We start from the raw sequence: 23,067 nt of genomic DNA, 5'->3' as shown, positions 1-23,067 counted from the left end.
GCACAAAGCCTAAGTAAAAGCGCTTTTGCACAGCCATGTTCCATGTGTTGGCAAGGGGCAGATTTGCATTCCCGGGCTACAAAGCAACATCCCATAGTCAAAGATCTCAAATGCGTATGGGTGCAGGTTCTGTGCAACATGGGGATGTGTCATACATTCTGGACTAACATAAGATAATTGAAGTGGATCCCCAGTGTGTCACATAAGTTTTTTTAAAAAATCGGTTTGATTGACCTGTGTGATATAACGTTTAGGCTTGAACATGGAAATGTAATTCACCTGTTATTTCAGAATATTTGTTTACTTCACTTCAGGAACACAGTACAGTATTTAGAGAAATTAATAGCATCTTAGACACAGATTTAGAGGTAGCGCATCCAATCATGATATAGAATACTTGATAAGTCGTACAATTAAATGTTAACATTCTCATCTCCGTTGAACTTAAAAATTATACTCATTCACTAGAAAAGTTTCAGAGTAGCAGCCATGTTAGTCTGTATTCGCAAAAAGAAAAGGAGTACTTGTGGCACCTTAGAGACTAACAAATTTATTTGAGCATAAGCTTTCGTGAGCTACAGCTCGGTCCTTTAGAGCAGTGGTATTTCATACCATGCAATAGTTAAATATGGAAACATTTATGCGTCTTACAACTTTGTACTAGTTAAATCTGAAGAAATTTGGGATTTAAAAATGAAATATTTTGGTGAAATATAAATTTTCTTAACTGACTAATATATTGTACATTAAAAATGGCATTTAGAAGGGCATTGATTTTAAAGGTTTCATATTCTACTAGAATGGCTGTTTCACATTTTCTGTTCTATTTTAATGTATATTCATTAAGACTCTGATCTTGCAGACTTATACATGTCTGCAACTTTAAGCATGTGTAGTCACATTAAAGTAAATCAGACAATTCACTTGAATGAAGATGCATGCATATGCATTCACAGGATTTGGAGCCTTAAATCCCAGTCTTGCAACTGGCTCCACACAGGACCCCTACGCCCATCAGAGCCCTATTGGCTTCAGCAGTGCTCCACATTGACACTGGGGTCTGCCTGCACAGAGCCAGCTGCTGCATTAGGGCTTTGTGATGGATTCTGTCCTCTGTAGTGTTGTGAACAGAGCTTTTTGCATAAGATCACTTTGAAAGGCTTCTCACCGGAGTCTTGCTTCAAAACTCAGCTTTCAGAGTACTCTTTTACTGAAAGATACATTTTTCTCAGACGTTTAGCCTCAGATTTTAGAACCCAGAATACGAGAACCATTAATGAGGAAACATTTTGAGACAGGTCTATCGGATATAGTACAGCAATGGCTTTTAAAACTCCAACCCATTTCAGAATTGTGTCCTTAGTTTGGATGAAAACTAATGGTGAATTTAAGAGCTGTGTTTTTTTTCATGAGATTACAGCTACACCTGCTTCTCAATTATCTGTGATAACAAAGTGGTCTTGTTTCCAATTTTGTTTTATTCCTTATCTTTGAGATATGAAAGATATGCCAGGAGGTGGAAAGAGCTGTGTGTCAAAGAGGGCCCAAATGGTTCTGATGCATCTTGGGTTTGATCTTCAGTTTAATAGCAGCAGTCTTAAAAAAAGAATGTAAGATTTTACAAAAGGAGCTTGCAGACATCAGCTGGCACATGAAATCATATAATACATGTCACACTGAACCCTCACAGCTTCCACTGGAACTTGTGGCTTTTTTTTCTTCCCTTTTTTCCTCAAACAGAGATGAAGTCATCCGGATAAACTTCTCTCTCTCTCTCTCCCCCTCCTTTTTTTTTTTTAAATCCGTAGAGGCCTTTATGTTTTTCTAATAATTGGCAGCAGAGGTACAATTTTTCCTCTCTTTTAAGTGATGAATAGTTGGCCCTAGATCAAAGACAAGCCCTTGTGGTTTTCTGGCTGCCACAAAAGGGCGTTGGAATTGGCACAGATCCCAGCTGCTTAGTGATAGGCATGTAGATGAGGTGCCAAGCGTAGGGGTCAGTGGCAAAGTGTCTGTACACATTCTTCATCTGAGCTAATCTGGTTTCCTTTTGTGTGTGTGTGTGTCTATTTCAGGCCAACAGCAGGTTGAAGCAGATTGAAAAGGAATATAGTCAGAAGTTGGCCAAATCTTCACAGGTAGGCAACATGAAAACAAAAACCTCAAATTAGTAATATTGGTTTGGAAACTTAAAATGAAAAATGTATTTACTTCTATTCTGGAACTTCATTTTTCTTATGTCCAAAATTCCCTGCTACTCACCCAAAATCAAATATCAATTGCCTTTCCCAAATTTTATTACTTTAAAAAAAAACAGAAAATTAAATGAATCAATTAAAGCCTTTTTTTTTAAGCTGTTTCTTAGCAATTGGGAGTCAGACCCCGCCAAGAGCATGAGCACCATTGACTTCCACTGCCAGTTAATGAGAACTGAGGCAAAATTGGCCCTGTTTGCAGGCCTGCATAACAATGCATTTTGTAAAAACAGCAAAGGTTGCTTGTATAATCATAAAGTGTATAGGCTATTACAAGGCGGTTCTTGGCCACATATCTGATGACAGGATTTGAGCCCAACTATGCAGTTTTGATATTCACCATTTGTAGGGCTTTAACCAATCCAATCATTTTGCTGAATGCTACCACAGCTTTTTAACAGCCCAAAACATTTTAAAAGCATTCTAGATTACATCACGACATAAAAGCTAACTGCTTTTTCTTAATTGAGGGAGTTTTTGTTCATTAATGTAAAATGGTTTTTTGATGACCCTTGACGTGGGAACTGAAAATGTATATTCAATTTGCCCTTACAGTCAATCAAAAAAATGGCGGTCGTAAGCAATTCTTCACAATTGCTTTTGAGTACTTTAAACTTTCATTTTAACTTGTGCATGGTATTGGAACCTAGGCTACATCTACATTGCAGATTTCTGCTGGACCAGCTATGTTGATCGGGGGAATGAGAGGTGTGACCCATGACTGAGATAGCTGGTCCAGCAAAACCCTCTAGTGTAGATGCAGAGTTAGAGTTACAGAGTTAAAACTGCACTTTTACTGGTATAGCTTCCTTCGCTTGGTGCAGGAGGAGGTAGTGGTAGAATCAACTATACCAGTAAAAGCACAGCTTTGTCTGTATAAGCTGCGCCAACACTAGGAGCACTTAGCCAGTGTAGTATATTGATGCAGCATACTAGTAAAATGCTTCTAGTGCATGGTTTTAGACAATGATAGAATATGTAGATGCAATTGAAGGTTAAAATTTTAATAGTGTAAAAACTGTCATGAGGATTTGCATGTAGCCATCATTCTTCTCTGAAAAGCAAGAGTCTCACAACCACAAATGAAGACTTGAGTTTGGTTATAAAGGTTTATTCTCAGCAAAAGTAATATTGGTCAAATATTCTCTTAATGCCAACAATTATAAGGAATGTTTCAAGGTCTCACATACTAGGCAGTAACATGGAAGTTACAAATCATCTCTTTTCTGTTAAGCTAGAAACATGTTGCAGTTTATTAATAATAATGAGTCTTAATTTCTGCCTTCAAAAGTCTTTCGTTTCAAAGGAACATTGCCAAAACTGTGGACATAAATTCTGTGGTGGGATATCATAGGACTCTCAAGTCTGCTGCACTAAAAACTTAGGGCACTATACATTTATCAAAAAACTTTGTAAATATGTTTTATATAGTTATTATGTCTAGATAAATAATATGCATTTCTAAAATAATCTAAATGCATATTTCCTGTGCATGCATTTACATGAAAGTGGGATGAATGACTAGAATGCCAACTTTAAAAACTTCCTTAAGAGACTTTTTATAAAATCCTCTTGCATTTGTTATGTCACCATGAAGAGAAATAAAAAGAAAACAAACCTCAAAAATAGATTGATATAATCCAGAAAGTTTGACATCAATATAAAAAAATTCAGGCCTGAGATTAAAGTTCCATTAGCTACTAACTCTATAATACCTTGCTATGTCTATCGCAGGTGAGGGATATCTAAACAGCTCTGAATATGTAAAAGGTATAAACATCAAGGAGGGAGAGAAATAGCTTAGGTTGTTACAAAGAGAGTATATGAGTAATAAGAAATAAAACTGTGAAACTAAGATAATGAAAATTTAAACTGAAGATCAGGACAAACTTCATAGTAATGAAATTTATTAGACTATGGAATAGTCTCCCAAGAGAAGTGGTTTGAGACCCATTTAATGAAACTGGACATTGCATTAACAAATATACTGTAAGGAATGTCCTTTATTACAGGGGGTTGGACTAGATGATCTAATCAGTCTTTTACATTTCTACTTTTGGTGATTCTGTGACAACCATTGTAAGGGGTTTCTAAACAGTGGTTGATTTTATAGACCATACATTGTATGCTACAGTTATTTGACACAATGGGTGAGTTAAAGATGGGATTTCATTCTGAATTCCTTTACTTTTGTGGGTTTGAATCAGACCCTTAGTGTTGTTTGAATATATTTTTTGTAGCTTAACGTTAATAATAGGTCATTTGTAACTTTCATTTGGTTATGTTGCTGACATCAGCCTAATCTTGCTCTCTGTGGCCTCTTGGAATATTCACTTTTAACACCCACACAAAGAAGATATTCCCGGAAATTCTCTCTGAAGTTTATATAAAATAAACAATTAGATTTTTTTTCCCCTAAGAATTATTGCCCAAAGCCATTCCTTGTCTGTCAACTTTTGTCAAGATTTTCTTAAAACATTTTTAAAATGTTTATGTATGTCCAGGTTCTTAATCCGGTAAACTTCTAGTAGAGGAAGTCTACCAGTATGTCAGTGCTTTCCTCTCCGACTACAGACTTTTATTGAAGTTGTATTTGCTCAGATTAGCTCTACATTTGTGCCCATTGATTTTACTGGTAGAAAACATTATCTCAGTATTTAAATATAGAATTGAACATTTCTCAAGGACTGGATAGCAAGTTCTTATGTAGGTTCTTATATTGCTCCATATCATCTGGTCATTTATAATCTTCTTTATCTTTTCAAAGATAATTTCCTTATCGCAGGCACCTAATTATACCCAAATAACGTAAAACTTCATTTTCCACATAAAAGAGAACATTTTTTATCATTTATCATTCTTGATAGATATTGCCTTTCTCTTAATTTACATTTGTATTTTACAGAAGTTACTGATATTTATATCCCATAATGTTCCTGCTCAGGTAGATGCAGGAATTAGAGATTCCTCCAATATCCATGCCCTTATGTTTTTACGGACAAGTAGTTTGCCCCTTAAAAATTATGAAAGCATTAAGTCTAACCAGTTGTCACTTAAATAAGAGTTCAAAGGGATAGTGTCCATATGAAACTAGATACTGATAAAAGTTTAGATTATTAACAAGATAAGAAGTGTTAATTTTGCAATTTATGTCATTTGTATATTTTGGCATTTCTGTCCCCTGTGACTGAAACTGGCAGGATCAGTTTCACTTTTTATTTATAGTCTATCTCAATTTCTGGTTTTCATCCATTAGCAAACTGTAGGGAAATGAATTCACATACATTCATTTAAAAAATTGCTTCCCTTCGCCTCTCCCCATGATTCCAATATTTTTATTTAAAAATATTTTATAACATTATTTATAATCCTATCAGATATACATCTGAAAGCTCCCATTTTTCTCCTAAATAAATTAAATAGTGTGGCTTTAAAATAGTTATGTCTCTTTACAGCCTAGGGGCCCAGTCCTGCAAACATTGAAGCATGTGTGAGTAGTACAGTTACTGTCATTGGACTATTCATATGTTTAAGTGTTTTCAGGATTGGACTCTATGGCCCTAATAGAGCAATTTATCTTTAATCACATCAGTAGTTGCATTGATGTCAATGGGACCGCTCTCATGCTTAAAGTTAAGCATGTGCTTAACTGCTTTGCTGGATCAGGCCACTTGTATCTAAGCATAGCATTCCATAATATATGCCCCCTAAGTGTGGCTTAATATGGCTTTCTACAGTGATAAAAAGGGTAAAACAATTAGATTTCAGATAGTCAACAAATCATGGGTGTTTCATGTAAAAAGTCCATGGGCATTGAACCAGACCTCAAATTTATTGTTAAATAAAATACATTACTCCCAACAACACAGGGATGCCTTGTCAAATTTAACATTTCAGTGAAGCATGTAAAGTGCAACTTTTTCTTATCTACAGTATCAACTATGATATACCTTTCAAACAGACAAAGAGCTATTAGCATGTTTATTTCAGTATTCTTTGATTGTTATATTGTTGTTTATATTATTATTGCAGAAAGTTCTGAAGGCTTGCTAAAAATCTCAAGTCATTTCAATGAAGTGGAAAACTGGAAACATCTGATATGTTTGAGATCACAGATGTGCTTTGTTCTGATGAGTAAATATTATGGAATGTTATAGTGGAAAACTCTTCCAAATATTTTGTGTTCAGCAGTTTTATGCCATTCACAGTTTTATTATATTCCTTTTCTCTGTGTGGAATTTCATGCTTGCCAGTATGTAATATGTTAATTTAAAATATTTAGTTTGCACAGTGGAGTTTGCCAACTCCATTCTTGTGTCAAGTATAAATACATGCAAAATACATGCCTCTCACTGAACAAGGAGTTTTAGCATGCTGTTTTCTTTTTAGATTGTAGCTGAACTTAAGACAACCATTTCCTCTCTGACAGAGGAGAGCAACCAGCAGCAGCTTGCTGCAGAAAGGCGGCTCCAGGATGTTGTACAAAAGTTTGAAGATGAGAAGCAGCAAATGATTAGAGATAATGACAGAGCAATCAAGGTAATCTGCGGAGTTCAGTCACTGATGCTAGTAGCTGTTTTTGTGTAATTAAAATTTGAAATCATGGCAGTAGGCAAAAGAATTCAGGTATCATTCTTGTTCATACAGCATTCAGTAATTGCATTCACTGGACTTTGACTTTGATGTATCCAGTGACTCAATCTAACTTTCCTCTAGCAGATCGTATGCCTGCATAAAAAGTCATTTTTTGGCAAGTCCAATCCATATACATGAAGCAAATGTTTGAAACTACCCTATTCTTTTTCTTGGAGGCCTAGTTTAAGATATTCTCATATAAACTCATTCATATATTTAAGCATGTTTTCAGCATGATTCTGTATGCATTTATAAATATTGGTCCGGATCTACAGCTGCTGTAAATCAATACTGCACCCGTGACTTCAGGAGAGCTACACTAGTTTGCACTAGCTCAGAATCTGGCCCACATGCTCAACTTCTGAATTAAGGCCTTGGTTCAGCAAAATATCTATTGCCAAATTCAGCACATGCTTACATGGTTTGTTGAATAGGAATGGAATTAAGCACATCTTTAAATATATATTCTTTTGTACCAAACTCTTTCATTATATTTCTGCATAATATAAAAATAATAGTTAAATTCTCCAGTCTCTTTTTTCTTTTCTTTTTTTTTAAGCTTTGAAAACCTGATCTTGAGACATAGCCTGATTCCCAGTGACTTCAGAAATTATGCTTACATAAGCAGAAGTGCATTTTTCCTGGTTTTTGATGCTCAGATGGTAGGAAGTTTCTTGTTAAAGCATTTTCCCCCCATTAGAACAGAGTAGAGCAGATGAGTTTCTGAACCAAGCAACATTTAATCTGTGAAGGTCTGCACCTCAAATTCATAAATAAACATAGTTTAAAAGGAGAAACCTCTTCTTCCTGTATTTGTAAGAAAGGCTTTTGTTTGTATTAAACAAAAAAGCTGTTTTGCTAGGGGAAGGGGCTTGGGCTACATGAGAGAGCTCTACAGAAGTTTACCTATCAGAACCAGGCTACAGCTGATCTTGTACTCCATATTGTAATAATTTGCATAATGAAATTCACATTGACATTGCTATCTTGTCTACACAATGTTCCCTTTCACTTTGTTTTCATAAATTGTTTCATGATATTTTTCCTGTATGTGTGTGTAAAGGGAGGAAAGTTTTCTTTATCATTCTCTAGTCTCTTCTGTTAATGGTGTTAGTATATAGATGTTGATTGTAATCTCTTACATAAATCTGATTATTACAAGTAGCTCTTATTAGCTCAGTGACCCCAAAACCAAGCATAGTTAAGGCATGTGTTACAATTTTTTGGAACATAGTTTTCTTCATTTAAAAATAAATTATGTATTAGTAGTAGTCTAGTCATCTCTCATCTTAAAAGTGACTTTTTGAATGTACAAGAAACCCTGTGACTTCAAAGGATGCTCTAAATCATCAGAAATATGCATATATTAAACAATTCTCGTGTATTATGTGCCCTAGAATGGCGCATGTTGAAAAAAAAAAGTCTCCCAAAATGCTTATCTATTTTCTTCTGAGGATCTGATACTTTTCAGCAAATTACACTGTTAAACTTATGGCAAGATCAAGTAATTTATTTTACCAATCTAGTAAAAATGGAAGGATGGGAAATAATTGAGTGGCTACTAAATATCAAACATTAATACTTGAATAATTGTATGACATTCTTCTTAATGTGAATACTGTGTGTGCATTTATCATATATTTCATGTTTCATATTCATGAGCAAAAAATATACAATGAAAAAAGTATGGATAATGTAACCAAAAGAGGCCAAAGGGGAGTTCTGCACTGTGCTGCAACGCTGAGTCCTGAGGAACTTTTGGGATATCACACTGCTAGCATATTCCATGAGAGCCCTTCGGTTTGTGAGAAAAGTTTCCAAGTGTTATACACAGAGTTCTGGAGCTCTGTTTTAGCATTACTAATACTGCACTGGAAACAAGTCCTTTTTTTTAAAGCCCTTGTACTGAAGGAGCCTTATCATGAGGGCAGATGTCCAAACAGAGACTTCTTATCAAGGAGACCTGCTTTTAAACATGCCTGGGGGCATAGAAAAGAGGCTTTTAAAGCACTGATCACTTAAGCGCATTTCAGAACTATTCATATGCTTATGGGTAAGCATGTGCTCAAGTGTTCTGCTACATAAAGGCCCTAGTCCCCGATTTGTGTTTAGAGCATACAGTTGCTCATTTGCGAAAGTAGGTCTCTTAGAAATCTAGCCTTTATCACTTTACCTGCATTATAATATATAGTGAGGTAGAAGAGCTTGAGAGATAAAGAAGCATTTTATAGATGATATGAAATAAATTTTTCAGAAGACTGTTATCAGAAACGGGTATTTGCTACAGATAGCGTTGTTGATTGAAACTAACATTAAGGAACAGACATATTGCAATCCCCTTTATCTGGAATTAGGTGACATCCCATGAGACCTTTCAGTTACTATTATCTTTTAAAGGAAGAACATTCTTGAAGAGAGACTGAGTTGCTCTGAGATGTTCCTTTAGTGGTCACTTGAGTGATTTCCAAATGGGGATGTCACAGTAGACGAATTTGCTTCCAGTGATGATGACAAAACCTTCTGACAGACACGCAAAATAAGAAATTAAGTGAAATTGACGGAGAAAGAGAAAAAATTTCTCTTCATTAAAAGTAAAGTTTTATATGTACCTTCCCCACAGTCTAAAAAAGAAAAGGTTTTTATGCAGTGATTCTGCATTTCTCCTAAATTCTAGATTGTCTACTATCCTACCAAGTTTCTACCAAAATATTCTTATTTTATAAATATATCCATCTAATCAGTCTTGTTTTCCTTATATCATCAACATACTAGCGCAATTCACCTTTAGGTCTGTCACAGGGTGCCCCTGGCCCTTTAAGAGGGAGCAGGACCAGTGCACTGTGTGCCTGGTCTGCTGATCCAAGTTAGGGTTAAAAGAGGGCACTTGGGCCTAGAGGGGAAGAAAGAGACTCATCAGAGCCTGGGAGCTGCAAGAACCAGGAGCAGTGAGAAGAGGTAAAAAAGGGGGAGGAAGACCCTGGGAGCTGTAAGCCAAAGTAGACCGAGGAACTGTTTTTTGTTTGTTTTGCCTATACTGGGAAATTGACTGCCAGAAAAGAAATTCTGGGTGTGGCTGAGAGTCCTTTGGGAGCTGAGGAGAAAGCCAGCTTGTTACAAGGTCATGTTCACATCCTATGATTTGTAGGGTAATCAAGTTCATTAAGCTAACGTTTTCAGAATTCAGTGTCTAACATTAAGCACCTAAATAAAAGGGGCCTGATAAGATATTGAATATCTGAGAAATGGGGACTATATATTTAGGTGACTAATTATCAATGTATGGTGCCTAATTTTGGCCTAAACTTTGACATAAATAGTTTCATCAAAGATCTATTGATGCTTTATTGTGCAAAGAACTTAAATTCAGTCTGCACATAAAACATTTACTGTCTTTCATGATTTGTGTTTTGTCGTGTTTTTATCTCCTCAACGATAACTTTGTGTATGTATCTTTACATGTATAAGGGATGTATGCATTTTATATAGGTGTATGCGCTCGTATTTTTTCCCCTTACTCCCTTTTGAAGATCCTAGAACATGTGGATATGTGTTGTGTATATCACATGAGGTATAAAAGCCTTCCATCCTAATAATTCTAGGTACTATATAAAAAAAATATAAAAACATACAAACTGGGAAAATCACCAGTTGCTTGAATCATATGTTAATACCAATCCAAAAAATGGATTGCCATTAATGAAACACAGATATCCTCCTAGGACCACTCTTACTCCTAACCCACCCCTTGCTAAAACTAAAAAAAAACCAATCCAGAAATCCTAAACACTGTGCCCTTAAAGTCAGTTAGTTTGGATTAGGTTGGATTAGATTAAGGAAGAAATTGAATTCTGGAGTTACAAACACCACAAAAGCTTATGCTCAAATATACATTGGGATAATACCGACCTTGCAAAGGTTTTTGTGAGGCTTTAGGCTGGGATTTCAGAATGTGCCTAAGGGAGTTAAGCACCTAACTCCTACTGAATTTCAGTGGGATTTGGGCACCTAATTTTCTTAGGCTACTTCTGAAATTCCAGCCTTAATTCCTTACATTTTGTGAAATGCTCTGGGATCCTTTTATGGAAAGTGCTTTAGAGCTGCAAAATTGTTTTTCAAGGATTTTCGGGGGGCAATTAATGATTAGGTGGAGTCTCCACATCACAAAATGGGTTCTAAACATACATTAACATTGGAGAGCACGAAGTGGGAAAGGTAGAATTGAATAAAAAAATTAATCTTTTTTCCTTATAAGGAGGAACTTCTATTTTATGTAGGTTTTTGTCACTGACTCAGAGTTTCTGTTGAGAACTCTATCCACCTGAATTAATATTCATAAGGTTGGGCAAAATCTCATTAGCATGTTGTGATCTGTTGGCAAAATATTTCAGGGCAACACTCAATTTGTATTTCACCCCATTTAGCACCAAATTGCTGTCTGTTAATAAATGGGACTCCAGGGTTTTCTAAGAAATAATGTCTTATGGCATTATCTTTTCGTTTAAATAATTATAAAAGACTATTTTCCTTCAGTGTCCCTTAACTACTTTAAGAAAAAAATGCAGAAGCATATTTTAGTTATAAATATGGAGCCAAAACAGAAATGGTTGTACTTAGAACACAGTAGCTTTTTTTAAAAAATAGTATGTACGTCTGTGCACATTATATATTGTTTGCATCACTACCATTTATTTCCTGGGTGTTGTCACATCTGGGGACAGGAAAAGAATTGTCTCTGATACATATGTTAGTCTGAGGGCATGTCTATACAGGAAAATTTCCAGGCATACCAGAATAATTACTTTACTATAGTTATACTGATATAGGTCCCTGAGCGGACACTGTTCACTTTTATTTGAGGGATTTATATTAGTAAAATTATAATGGAATAATTATTCCAATATAGCTATGCTGGATATTTCCCCATGTAGACAAGCCCCGAGTCTGTGGGCTTAGCACTTGGATTCCAAGTCTGCCTTCTAGCCCAAGACTTCTGCACATCTTATAACATTCTGCAACAGGGCTGCATGGCTGGCTGTATGCCCTTCTTTTTTTATTTGGATAATCCTCCCTTCTCCTTTGCCCTTTCATGTTTGGTTCCTTCTTAAAATAAAACAAATTATTTTAAGCCTTAGGGTATTTAAAGCATTCAGAATATTTTTGTTAGGGCGCCTGACACCTTATTTCCAGAACATAGTTGGCAAAAATGTACCTGAAGTATTTACAAACCTGTCACAAATACTGAACGTTGGAACAGCCATGCTTTTTAAAACCTCATGAATATGCTAATTTTGCCTGTAGTTCTGTTTTCTTATCAGCCATGCTATGTAAATAATGTTTCACGTTTTTATAAGAAACATGTCTAAGCTCCTCAGTGAGCTATGGAAAACATTGCCTTAGTCATTGGAGGCCTTCTAAACCATTCTGTCCATTTGTCCTCTGCATACATCTTAGAATTTCACTGAAGCACTCTATAATGTCAGAGGTTCAGGGCAAGCCAGTGTGTGTTTGTGTGTTTCTTTATATTCCAGGTAGTGTCTAGAGGTTGCAACCAAAACTGGCATCCCATTGTGATAGGCACTGCACGAACACAGAGAGATGTTTTTTGCCCCAAACAGCTTACAATCTAAATTGACAAGATAAAGCGTGGGAGAAATAAAGTGTTAATGCTTTGGGGAACTGGTGCAGTGAAATTTAGTGATTTGCCCAAAGATACACAGGGAGTTTGTGACAGTATTGGGGATGAACCCAGATCTCTGGAGTTCCAGTTCAGTGCCTTAAACCCAAGAGCATTCTTCGCCTCTATGAGGTAAGTTTCAGGAACCAAGCAACACTAAATCTATGTAGTGTCCTATCACTGGAATGAGTTTGGAAACAGTCATGATCCTTTTAACAGAAAAAATATATAAAATCAACAATATATACACATTCCAAGTGTCTACATGACTAGTAGATCTAGTCAAACTTAATGGAGAATTATGAAAACTTCAGTGGTTTGAAAAGGAAAAATATTCAAGGTCGTTTACTACACAATTAATGTGTCTCAGAAAGGAGGCTGATAGGTTGCATTATGTTGTATGTTTTGAGAGGGGTACTTTGGAAGCCATGACTATTTCTGCTCTATCATATAATCTGCCAAGTGTTTTAGCAAGTATTGATTCATTAGCTAACAACATTTGTCACCTGTAGTGCAATAGTAGATAATTGGAAGTTTTCCCTGAAAATTAGATGTTGGAAGCACAGTTAAGAAACAAGAAATTTTCAAAGTATTTTGCTTAATTTTGTAAGAAAGCCCATGGAAGCGAATGGTGTGTCTGAATAATGATCTCCTGCTGCTACATAAATGCTGAGGTGAAACAGAGGCATTTATCGAAAGAAAACATTCAGGCAGGATAGGCTGAGCTGTTTTCTGTTTTAAAGCTGAAAGACATTTATCCTCTGGCTTTGTTCTGTTTCAGTGATTCTATTTCCAGGATACCAAATGATCAATAACTAAGAGGACAAACACATCAGGTTTTGGGAGGATATTAATAAAGTAGATTTACACTTATGCAATGTGCCACTTTTGAGAGACTCATTTAGGAGGACTCTTTCCTTGCTTCATACTCAAATTACTCCTTTCACAAAATGACTATTTTTATTTTTAAAAGTTGGTTGATTATCTGAACATTTTATTTTTAAGAGAACACTTTTATCGGAACTGCAGTCAGTTGTCCACAAATTTTTCTGCCAAGGCACTGTAGGTAGCCATGTAAGGTGCTCATTTAATAGCCCAGGAAACAGATAAAGCACAGTTACTGACAATTAGAGAGACAAAGTGGATGAAGTAATATCTTTTATTGTACCAGCTTCTGTTGGTGAGAGAGACAAGCTTTTATGCTTCACAGAGCTCTTCTTCAGGTTAATGTTGGAGCTGTATGAGGCAACTTGCAATGTTATTCAAACCTATTTTGGTGAGTCTACCATCGGCAGTGAGAAGGTAGTTGAATCTTCATTGAGTTCAATTCTTTGTCCTTTTGTTAAGTATGCCAACAAGTTTGCCAACTGTGTTTAAAAAAAAATGTAGTTGGGAACACTGGAACATTTTACATGTTCAGCATTCCCTTTGATGCTCTGTGTGTCTAAGGAGATGAAAATGTAATGGTCATTGGTTCAGAATGTTGTGACGATGATGTAACTGGCAAGCTATGAAAGAATTACTAAATGCAAGCAATGTTTAGTGCAAAAATGAAAACATTGATCACAGCTTTTTGTGCCCTATGACTTCTTTTATGTCAAATGAGTATTGAGTTTCCTTCTTATCTGATGTGCGTTGATACAGTAGGATTGTAACGTTGTTGAAAATGCATCCGAGGAAGTGAGCTGTAGCTCACGAAAGCTTATGCTCTAATAAATTTGTTAGTCTCTAAGGTGCGACAAGTACTCCTTTTCTTTTTGCGAATACAGACTAACACGGCTGCTACTCTGAAACCTAACATTGTTGAGTATCTGTGTTTTGACTATCCTATATAACATACCTGTTCTGTTCTTCATCCAGTGAAAAACCACTTTATTCATAATTATTTTTGTGTGTAAAGTTTACTGTGATTTTTGTAAGTTAGCTAATGTTGTTGTTTCTGTTGTCTGTACCCATAAGAAAAGATCAACAATTCATCTGCTGCAGTCGACACTGATTTCCTTTCTGTAAGCCATCTGGTTAGAACATGTTTTATTGTTTTTAGTGGTTCTATATCCACAAACATGCCAAATTCTGTCGATCATTAGAAGTCTCTTTCTGAGATGAAAATGCAATAAGATTATCTAGAGGAATCTCAAGTCCATTTAAATTATGTTTGTAACTAAACATTGCCCTAATGAGCAATTTGACATATAGACCCATATAGTTGTACAGGATATTTATTGGTTTCAGAGTAGCAGCCGTGTTAGTCTGTATTCACAAAAAGAAAAGGAGTACTTGTGGCACCTTAGAGACTAACAAATTTATTAGAGCATAAGCTTTCGTGAGCTACAGCTCACTTCATCGGATGCATCCGATGAAGTGAGCTGTAGCTCACGAAAGCTTATGCTCTAATAAATTTGTTAGTCTCTAAGGTGCCACAAGTACTCCTTTTCTTTTTGAGGATATTTATTAGTCATCACACATCATTTTCTGGAACTGTATTTCTTAATTTGTAACTTCAGTCTTTTAATAATAATACCATTGCAGTGGTTTTTTAGCACGGAATATAGTATTTGAACGGATTGCAAGCCCAAAAAAATCAAATCTTGAACCTCAGCCTTATAAAATGGTCCTGAAAATTTACCAGCCCAGTCACATTATCTGCTGCTCACTCGTGATCATCATCCTTCAAAACATCATGAGAAAAAGACCCAGTGATATTTGCCCAACAAAGAAAGTTATTCATCCCCTACGGAGTGGTGAGTAAATTTACAAAGTTTTTATTGTATATCCCAAGGATTTTCTGTTTTCCCCTTTATAATGGGCCACATTTTGAAGTCTTTCCTCAGTCAGTATTTTCATTTGCATAAGTAATAGTTTTGCCTGAGTGGAAATGGTGTGTGGACTTCAGGATTTGGCCCAAACTTATTGATTTTAGGAGAAAGAACTATGTTTCAGCTATGTGACTGCCTTGAGTCTATTGTCTTGAGTGTCTTAAAAGTAGGAAGGAGAAAAATTGTTCTCTCTAACCTGTGAAGATAGGACAAGAAGCAATGAGCTTAAACTGCAGCAAGGGCAGTTTAGGTTGAACATTAGGAAAAAATTCCTAACTGTGAGACTGGTTAAGCACTGGAATAAATTGCCTGGGGAGATTGGTGGAATCTCCATCATTGGAGATTTTTAAAAAGCAGGTTAGACAAACACCTGTCAGGGATAGTCTAAATAATACTTAGTCCTGCCTTGAGTGCAGGGGATTGGACTAGAAGACTTCTCAAGGTCCCTTCCAGTCCTACCATTCTATGATTCTATAATTCTATAATTCTGTGAATTGTGTCAGAGTGAAAACAGAGGTCCTTTCAGGTTGACGTAAAAGTTCACTTTAAAGCACAATTGTCTAATTTAATTGAAATTTTAATTTTAAAAAATTCCCTGTTCCCTTTCACAGTAATACACATTCCTGTTAAAGAAAATGTTCCATTGCATGCAGCACAGTATCTTCTCTTCAGAATGACATGGTTTCAAATGTACAGCCAATCAGGCAATCTGAATTGCTGAGCATCTGTAAGCACTTTAAAATGTCGTTGACATGCTTTCTGAGACAAAGAACTGAGTCATATTTTTTTCCTGCAGATAGCTTTGCTCTCTGGCATTTCACTTGACTTTTCATGTCTCAACACATTGAAGAACTTATCATGGCCAACGGCGAAATAATACTTACAAGTTTTACCAAAGGCTAGAACTGGTATTTTCCTACTATCTGAATTGCACTCCATTATTCTCCAGCAGCTGTTGAAGTTGTATTTTCACTTTCTCTTGCATTATTATTGTCGTCTTCAATGTTTTGCTTTTCCTACATTAAGTTCTCTTAATTCATTGCCAGTTCCGGGAGGGGAGGACCCAGAATTGTATTTACCAGTGCAAGGACGATGAAAGATAAGAAAAAGATCTATAAATACAAAATTCTGCCTAGCTAGTTTCAGAGTAGCAGCTGTGTTAGTCTGTATTCGCAAAAAGAAAAGGAGTATTTGTGGCACCTTAGAGACTAACAAATTTATTTGAGCATAAGCTTTCGTGAGCTACAGCTCACTTCATCGGATGCATCCAATGAAATGAGCTGTAGCTCACGAAAGCTTATGCTCAAATAAATTTGTTAGTCTCTAAGGTGCCACAAGTACTCCTTTTCTTTTTGCCTAGCTAGTATTGCAGTTTTAGTTAATGCCTTATACACTAATTGTACCATGGAAGAATGGGAAAAGAAAGGTAAAAGAACCCAGAAGATCCACTGCTTTTAGTAGTTAAAACCATAAAATTTAAATATTGTGGTCCAAACTCACCTTTAGTGTAACCATTGGAGTGCCTTTGGCCCTAAGCTATTAGCAATATGTGAATCAAAAGTCATCATATGGCTACTAACTAAAATAATATGCTTGAGATACATGTATACACTTTAACTAATGAACCAGTAAAGAAGGGTAGAAAAAAAGGGTTTTAAAAATTATGATATAAGGAAATTAGTTTCTTAAAAGCTGCCACTTGGGGGGAAATAATAGAATGGTCAATTGTCTGTTCCCTGCATTTCAGAGAGGATCTGCTCTCCCACAGAGCACTGAGACACACATGCTGGGGAGAATGCTAGGTTTGGAAAGAAAGAATTGGGGAGGAAACCCAGAAAACATGTTTCAGACAGCCTTTGTGTCAGGGATAGGTACTGAGAGGAAGAGCTCTTGCTCGAAAGTCTGTGACTTTGCTTAAAAAAAAAAAAAAATCAAGTATCTAATGTTCTCCAAACACTAGGTACCTGTAAAACAGTCTGTGCATAGTACTCTATTGACTTTCCAAGGGTGGTTCTTTATTCCATTTCCAATGACTTTCTGGAATCCTGCCTTCTTCCTTCTCTCTTCTGGAACTGCCTTGACATGGAGGCTCTTCCGACAGTGTAGGTGGAAACACAGTATGCATGAACTATATACTCACCAGAAAAAGGTTGCTGAAGCAAATAAACATCTTCAAAGCAAACTTTCCATAAGGTCACAAACATTTATTACATCATAGGTACATTTGAAAGGTTGGCACAATAACAATAGTTTTGGCAAATTAACATACAGGCCAGGGTTAGTTATCAACATATATTTCAATACTATTTTTTATACAAACTGTTCCCGCCTAAGGGTGAGATAAACTAATACCATATTACACTGGAGTATTCCAAAAGAGAAACAGACATGCAACACACATACACAATTTACAATGTTATTTTGTGTAACAAATTATTTGCAAGCTTTTTCATAGTAATATAGGCTGTGATCCTTTGTTGACTAATCATGATGGTATCTGATGAATGCATATCAGCAGGGGAGAGTCACCTAGGACTTCAACTTCATACATGAAAAATGTCTTTAGGAATATTCAGATTCCCTTTTAGCATTTTCTGCTGGCACAGTAGTTCTGCTTATGATTCTGAACCTCAAATAGATCTAGGAGGAAGGGGCAGGAAACATACCAAAGCTAGTATTACAGCGGGCTTTTCTGTGCATGCGAAGTACTCATGAATTTATTTACAAATTACTAAAAAACAAACAAAAAAAAGGCAAAAGAGAACAAACTATTCTTCTTGAAATGATAAATACATAGAAGAATAGAATGATCCTTATTAACATGAATATTTATTGTTTATTATGCTCATTTCCTTTTTTTTTTTTTGTAAGTATAGGTAGGGGAACTGTTGCATCAGTGATGCCACTGAGTGGTAACTGTTGACCAATGGTAAATTTTTAATGGTGACCATTGTACTTTAAGACGTAACATTAACATCATCAGTGAGTGGCCACTATCACTGTCCTGTCATTCCTAGAAGGCACTGCCTTTATTTTTATAAATATAGCTCTGTTTTCTATACAAAATGGAAATACATACAGTCCCCTTAGCATTAAAGGATTAGTTACAAGGAAATACTAAAAGAGAGCAGCCTTAGCTGCCATATATCTGCCACTTTCTCATGTGAGTGGAATTTAGAATAGAGACACTTTCCAAATTATGGTACAGTACTTGCAAGGACAGCCTCACCCTGTCTCCACTCCCTCTCCACATGCAGTGTTCATCCCTGCAAAGTCTCATGAAGGGAAGTGTCCCTATTCAGAGGAGGAGGATACCCCAGAATTGACTTCCCCCATCAATTCTGTGCCTAGAGACACCAGGCAGTATCTGGCCTAGTGTTTACTTCCAAGATAATATGTTGAAGATCAGATAGAAATACAAATGAGAGAAAATATGAAAAGTAAGTTCATTTGATGCTTCTTAACAGGTAAGGGAGAAGCTGAATGAAATTGTAAAGTAAAAATTCAGATCACCAAATGTTAGACACCTGTTGGAATCTTTGCACGCTATGGAACAGTCCAACCTTTATGAGATAGTTTGCAGGAGAAGCTGGGAAATGTAATGGTTTAAAAAAAAAGTGACAGCTGTCCTTATAGGGCTATATTTAGATTCCTTATATTTTTGTTTCTAAAGTTAATATAATTCATATCCTTTACAGTTTAGCACTTGCAATTCACCAGAGTAAAAGCAGTAATTACGAGAGGCTATGTAATAATTTGAATCATATCAGCGGGTTCTAATTGTCTGCATACCTGGTAACACCCTTGACCACGACTATTTGCCAAGCAGCCATAATCAGCTCACCCCTTGGTATTATGTGTTTCCTCAGCTCTACCAGAATACTCATATAGCCTTTACCCACAGTAGTGTAATGCTTGCAAACCAGAAAAAGACACCAGAAAACAGAAGGAGATGGATGCGCAGAGATTATAGTGTGGTCTGAGTTGTCAGTCTTACTGTTCTTCACTTTAAGTGTTTTCTTCCATTTATTTTATATATTATTTTTTTCATTTCTGTTGCCCTCTACCCAAACCACTTCTCCTTCCTGTATACTATAAAATTCACGTTTGCAAGTGGAGTTTGGCCCTGTTGTGAGTTCAGCTTTGCCAGCACACGTCTCTAATGATCTGAAATTTTACTGGCTTCTTTAGTTGCAGTTTTGCCTTCTGTTTCTTTAAAATGTTGCCTATGAAATGTAACTGCACAAATGAAAAACTGGTGGGACTTAAGCACTTGACCTGTTCTGTTGTTGTTAATGTTTTTGCATTTAAAAATGTCATCTATAAATCAAAGATATTTGGTACTATACATATATAAAAAGTAAGAGAAAATTAAAAGGGCCTGTTTTGCTTAATATGTGCAAAGTAGGTTTGGCAGTAATTCACTTAGCATTGATCCAACATTGTTCAAACATTCTAACCTCTGTAATATTTTCTACCTTTGTGAAGACACTGGCTTGGAAACTTTTTTCTCATTTTCAAAATCTTAGATAGTAACTAGAGTGTGTTTCTTTTTTAGGAGGTAATCAACACCTCAGAGGCGAAATATATTTAGAGGTCTGGGGTGCTTACAGCAGATACATTTCAAGGCCTTTATTAGCTCAGGATACAGTTTATTGTAACCAAATATGCTTTTCCTCTTCTCAATTCTTTTCTCATCTGAGCTGCTATAAATCCATCCTCTTTCATAAATTACTGTCCATCGATCTCCTTCATCCCACAACAAACATATCTATCCTACTTTTAAGCACTTCTCCACCATATCTTAACTCTTGTTCCCAGTATCTATACCCTAATCTTCTTTGTCCTTTGATAAAGGTTGACACCTTCTCCATTCACTTTGCCCCCTGTATATTTATATTAAACGTAATTCCTTTAAAAATTAAACTGCATTTACTGGCTGTCATTAGATGATGTGACGGGGTGGGATTCAGAAGATGAGGCAGATATATTTGTGATGTGCATGTAGATAGGCTACCTACTCTCAGAATTCACTGTCACAGCAGACCATTTTGTAGTAGCTGGAGCAAAGTCTTTTCTAGGACCATTGTACAAGTATTGATAAATTAATCTCTAATAGAAAAATAATGACATTGTCTTAGCTGATTAGGAGTGCATATAAGTGGAAAAGACAGTGACAATAAAATCAGTGAAACTTGATCTCAGACACCTGGAAGAAGGTGCGTATCAAAAAGAGGAGGAGTGCTAGGCAGAGACAGGCTCCACCTAATGAAGAGAGGGAAGAGCATCTTCGCAAGCAGGCTGGCTAACCTAGTGAGGAGGGCTTTAAACTAGGTTCACCGGGGGAAGGAGACCAAAGCCCTGTGGTAAGTGGGGACATAGGATACTGGGAGGAAGCACGAGCTGGAGAGTGCGAGAGGGCAGGGCTCCTGCCTCATACTAAGAAAGCAGGACAAACAGCAAGTTATCTCAAGTGCCTATACACAAATGCAAGAATCCTGGGAAACAAGCAGGGAGAACTGGAAGTCCTGGCATAGTCAAGAATTATGATGTGATTGGAATAACAGAGACTTGGTGGGATAACTCACATGACTGGAGCACTGTTATGGATGGATATAAACTGTTGAGGAAGGACAGGCAGGGCAGAAAAGGTGGGGGAGTTGCATTATATGTAAGAGAGCAGTATGACTGCTCAGAGCTCCACTATGAAACTGCAGAAAAACCTGAGAGTCTCTGGATTAAGTTTAGAAGTGTGAGCAACAAGGATGATATCATGGAAGTCTTCAATCATCCTGATATCTGCTGGGAGAGCAATACAGCAGTACACAGACAATCCAGGAAGTTTTTGGAAAGCGTAGGGGACAATTTCCTGGTGCAAGTGCTGGAGGAACCAACTAGGGGCAGAGCCCTTTTTGATCTGCTGCTCACAAACCAGGAAGAATTAGTAGGGGAAGCAAAAGTGGATGGGAACCTGGGAGGCAGTGACCATGAGATGATCGAGTTCAGGATCCTGACACAGGGAAGAAAGGAGAGCAGCAGAATACGGACCCTGGACTTCAGAAAAGCAGATTTTGACAACCTCAGGGAACTGATGGACAGGATCCCCTGGGAGAATAACATGAGGGGGGAAGGACTCTAGGAGAGCTGGCTGTATTTTAAAGAATCCTTATTGAGGTTACAGGGACAAATCATCCTGATGTGTAGAAAGAATAGTAAATATGGCAGGCGACCAGCTTGGCTTAACAGTGAAATCCTTGCTGATCTTAAACACAAAAAAGAAGCTTACAAGAATGGAAGACTGGACAAATGACCAGGGAAGAGTGTAAAAATATTGCTCGGGCATGCAGGAGTGAAATCAGGAAGTCCAAATCACACCAGGAGTTGCAGCTAGCAAGAGATATTAAGAGTAACTAGAAGGGTTTCTTCAGGTATGTTAGCAATAAGAAGAAAGTCAAAGAAAGTGTCATCCTTACTGAATGAGGGAGGCAGCCTAGTGCAAGAGGATGTGGAAAAGCTAATGTACTCAATGCTTTTTTTGCCTCTGTCTTCACGAACAAGGTCAGCTCCCAGACTATTGCACTGGGCAGCACAGCATGGGGAGGAGGTGACCAGCCCTCTGTGGAGAAAGAAGTGGTTCGGGACTATTTAGAAAAGCTGGACGAGCACAAGTCCATGGGGCCGGATGCGCTGCATCCGAGAAAGCTAAAGGAATTGGCGGATGTGATTGCACAGTCATTGGCCATTATCTTTGAAAACTCATGGCGATCGGGGGAGGTCCCGGATGACTGGAAATAGGCTAACGTAGTGCCCATCTTTCAAAAAAGGAAGGAGGAGGAGGATCCTGGAAACCACAGGCCGGTCAGCCTCACCTCAGTCCCTGGAAAAATCATGGAGCAGGTCCCCAGGGAATCAATTCTGAAGCACTTAGAGGAGAGGAAAGTGATCAGGAACAGTCAGCATGGATTCACCAAGGGCAAGTCATGCCTGACTAATCTAGTTGCCTTCTCTGACGAGATAACTGGCTCTGTGGATGAGGGGAAAGCAGTGGATGTGTTATTCCTTGACTTTAGCAAAACTTTTGACAAAGTCTCCCACAGTATTCTTACCAGCAAGTTAAAGTAGTATGGGCTGGATGAATGGACTATAAGGTGGATAGAAAGCTGGCTAGGTTATCGTGCTCAATGTGTAGTGATCAATGGCTCCATGTCTAGTTGGCAGCTGGTATCAATTGGAGTGCCCCAAGGGTTGGTCCTGGGGCCGGTTTTGTTCAATATCTTCATTAATGATCTGGAGGATTGCACCCTCAACAAGTTTGCAGATGACACTAAACTGGGAGGAGAGTCCTGCACTTCGGATGGAAGAATCCCATGCACCGCTACATACTAGGGACCGAATGGCTAGGCAGCAGTTATGCAGAAAAAGACCCAGGGGTTACAGTGGACGTGAAGCTGGATAGGAGTCATCAGTGTGCCCTTGTTGCCAAGAAGGCCAGTGGCATTTTGGGATGTATAAGTAGGGGCATTGCCAGCAGATTGAGGGACGTGATCATTCCACTCTATTCGACATTGGTGAGGCCACATCTGGAGTACTGTGTCCAGTTTTGGGCCCCACGCTACAAGAAGGAGGTTGAAAAATTGGAAAACGTCCAGCGGAGGGCAACAAAAATGATTAGGGGACTGGAACACAT

General features: G+C 37.3%; 1 protein-coding gene across 1 annotated transcript in view; it reads left to right on the top strand.

Moving 5' to 3' along the window:
- Positions 1–23,067, top strand: part of CEP112 (centrosomal protein 112) — a 297,948-nt gene that overhangs the window by 235,261 nt on the left and 39,620 nt on the right. The window contains 2 exon segments of the mRNA XM_038371118.2: positions 2,076–2,138; positions 6,645–6,794. Coding sequence (XP_038227046.1) covers positions 2,076–2,138; positions 6,645–6,794 — 213 coding nt within the window.

This window comes from Dermochelys coriacea, chromosome 14 (genome assembly GCF_009764565.3).
Source record: "Dermochelys coriacea isolate rDerCor1 chromosome 14, rDerCor1.pri.v4, whole genome shotgun sequence".
NCBI lineage: Eukaryota > Metazoa > Chordata > Testudines > Dermochelyidae > Dermochelys > Dermochelys coriacea.
Note: the sequence above shows the minus strand (reverse complement) of the source record. Positions and strands in the feature narration are given on the sequence as shown.